Source organism: Cyprinodon variegatus, unplaced genomic scaffold (assembly GCF_000732505.1).
Source record: "Cyprinodon variegatus isolate N-32 unplaced genomic scaffold, C_variegatus-1.0 Scaffold294, whole genome shotgun sequence".
Classification (NCBI taxonomy): Eukaryota; Metazoa; Chordata; class Actinopteri; order Cyprinodontiformes; family Cyprinodontidae; genus Cyprinodon; species Cyprinodon variegatus.
The window spans coordinates 940,652-943,170 of NW_015150747.1; the positions used below are offsets into that span (position 1 = coordinate 940,652).

A 2,519-nucleotide genomic window follows, 5' to 3' on the forward strand; every position below is an offset into this window, starting at 1 on the left:
TGAAACATCCTGACTAGCTGTAGTTAATAAAGTGGTCTTTTAAACCCCCAGAAGAAGAATTCAGATCAGTAGAGGCCATGAGAAGGAGCAGCAGCTCCATTCTGAGCTCCTTCTCCTTAAGCCGAGCCTCCTGATCCTGATGATGCTCCTGATCCGACCCAGAAGGTCACAGCGTATCAGAAGATGCGGTTCCAGGCTGATTCCTGCTGCTTTGCCTTGAGTCCGATCCAGATGACAGGAGGCGAAGATGGAACACAGTCAGCTTCTTCTTCCACAGCAGTCCTCCCAATTTTTGACTCTACAGACGATGTGGTTCTATTGGTTCTGGTGCCGACCCAAGCATTTCACAGCCTGTTATTAAAAAGAAGGGATGAAAGTCTAAGGATGCAGATGAGTGTGTTTAAAGAGGCCTAAAGCCATAGAAGAGCTCCTGGAAGTCGTCCAGTATAGAGTGAGGTCAAACATGATGGATGTTTATGTCTCACTGAGACAAAGGAAAACCTCAAAGCATCGTTTAATCCGCTCCACGGTTCAGTTAAAGCAGAGAGAAGTGTTTTTATCACAGCTGGATTCTCTCTGGAGCTGAATGAGCAGATTCCAGATCTACTTTTTAGGATTGGATGTTCATTTTTTTCCAAACCAGCACCTGATTTCTCTGCACAATCAGCTCTTTCGTTGTTCCGTTCAGGACAAAGCTTTCCTTTCCTGTCCAGGGTCTCATCTGCAGACAGAGGTAGTGTTTTCCACTCTCTCTGCATGTTTGAGGATTTTTGCACATTTTGCAAACACAGAATTAAAAACTCTTGCATCTTCAGGGGTTCATTTCACCAGAAATTTATTCTGGTGAAATATTTCTCTGAGAAAGTTGGTCTTTACCTGAGTGAACTGGCATTTTATTGTTTTTTACAGTTTTCATAGAATGGAGGTTTACTTTAGATGATTTACTCACAGTCTAGAATGTGAGCCTTAAAAATAATCAGATATTTTTATTTTATTATAACTTTAATGACCACAGTTTCATCTCCACAGATTATACATCCAGTTTGGGGCTTTTCCGGGTTCTCTTTTAGTCATTGTCTCTGAATGCTTTAGAACTCACTGTTTTCAATGCATAGTGATACACTATTTAATGAACATGTTACAGTCAGGCTCAAAGGGATCAGATCGTAAACATAAGGATCCAGCAGAGAACATGGAGAACAGGACATAAAGCATGAGGAAAATCACATGCAAACCAGAGGAGCTATTCACATTAAATTAGGTGCAGCTGAGAGGGAGTGAAGACAGAGGGGCTAATAGAGGATGACTAATATTCCAGAATGCGCTGAGCTGGAAAAATGATAAATTATCAGTGTAAAGAGAAAAATGAACAGAAATAAATTTGGAGAACACCGGGAACAGGGTTATTTGTTTCCATTATTCCTTTGAGGCAAAACGTATCTGCCTCCATTGCTGTGCCTTACCAGCAGAGGTAGCTGTGACTTTGGGGAGAACGTCTCAGGGAATGTAGAAATCTTTCTGCCAGCAGGTACCTAGCTGTTCAATGCAGTAAACGTACTTTCTATCATCACAGAGGAATAATTTGCTTCATCTGTGCTGCTGAACTACAGATATGTCTGAATTTAACCTTATGAGGGTTTTACATGGTTACATTAACAGCTGACGGTTGTATTGGAAACCAGATGAGTCCAGTAAATCAGAACAAATCAAAGATGGATCTGTAGCCAGGGCCATAAAGCAGCCCTGAAATCTCTCCTGATGTGGCCCCCTTCCTCTGTCTCCTCCAGGATCAATTTGGCCCCCACTGTGGGCTACGAGGACGACGCTGGCAGCCACACCACGCACCACTTCATGTACCCAGAGAGTGCCAAAAACCTTGCGGCCAACGTCAGCTTTGTCCTGGTTCCTTTCAAAACACTGGACCTGGTTTGGATCACCAGCGCCCTGTCCACCGGACAGATCCGATTGTAAGTGTCCCAGATGTGCATGAGCTCCAATTATCATGTAAAACAAGAGTAAGGGGCTCATACAGCCTCCATTAGACGTCAGGCTGTATTAAACACAGATACGATCTGTTTGTTTTGAACGTCTGTGAGGAGGCAGAGATCAAAGGCCTGTCAATCATCCAGTGACCAAATAACCTTTATCTCTCTGTGTTTGTCCTGCAGCACTTACGCTCCTGTGAAGCAGTTCCTGCGTGTGGATAAAGATAAGGTTGGTCCCAATCCTGTCATTCCCTCTGACCATTTGAACAAAGTGACCCTGCTCCCGCTATGAACCTCCACCATCAGTGAGGAGAGATTACAAACCCTAATCTCCAGTTATCAGTTTAATCTGTAAAAACAAATAAACCAAGTCATATTTAGATGGGTGTTCACTAGAGCATCTTAGAGAGAAACCAAGATATCAAAAAATTATTCCTGCAGTGACCAACTGGAGGGATGGATGGATGGATGGATGGATGGATAGATGGATGGATGGATGGATGGATGGGTGGATGGATGGATGGATGGCTGGAC

General features: G+C 43.5%; 1 protein-coding gene across 1 annotated transcript in view; it reads left to right on the forward strand.

Annotated features, from left to right (window-relative positions):
- The window catches only part of st3gal2 (ST3 beta-galactoside alpha-2,3-sialyltransferase 2), a 26,656-nt gene that overhangs the window by 20,540 nt on the left and 3,597 nt on the right, over window positions 1-2,519 (forward strand). Inside the window, exons 3-4 of the mRNA XM_015383788.1 lie at window positions 1,788-1,967; window positions 2,169-2,214. Coding sequence (XP_015239274.1) covers window positions 1,788-1,967; window positions 2,169-2,214 — 226 coding nt within the window. The remainder of the gene's footprint in view (window positions 1-1,787; window positions 1,968-2,168; window positions 2,215-2,519) is intronic.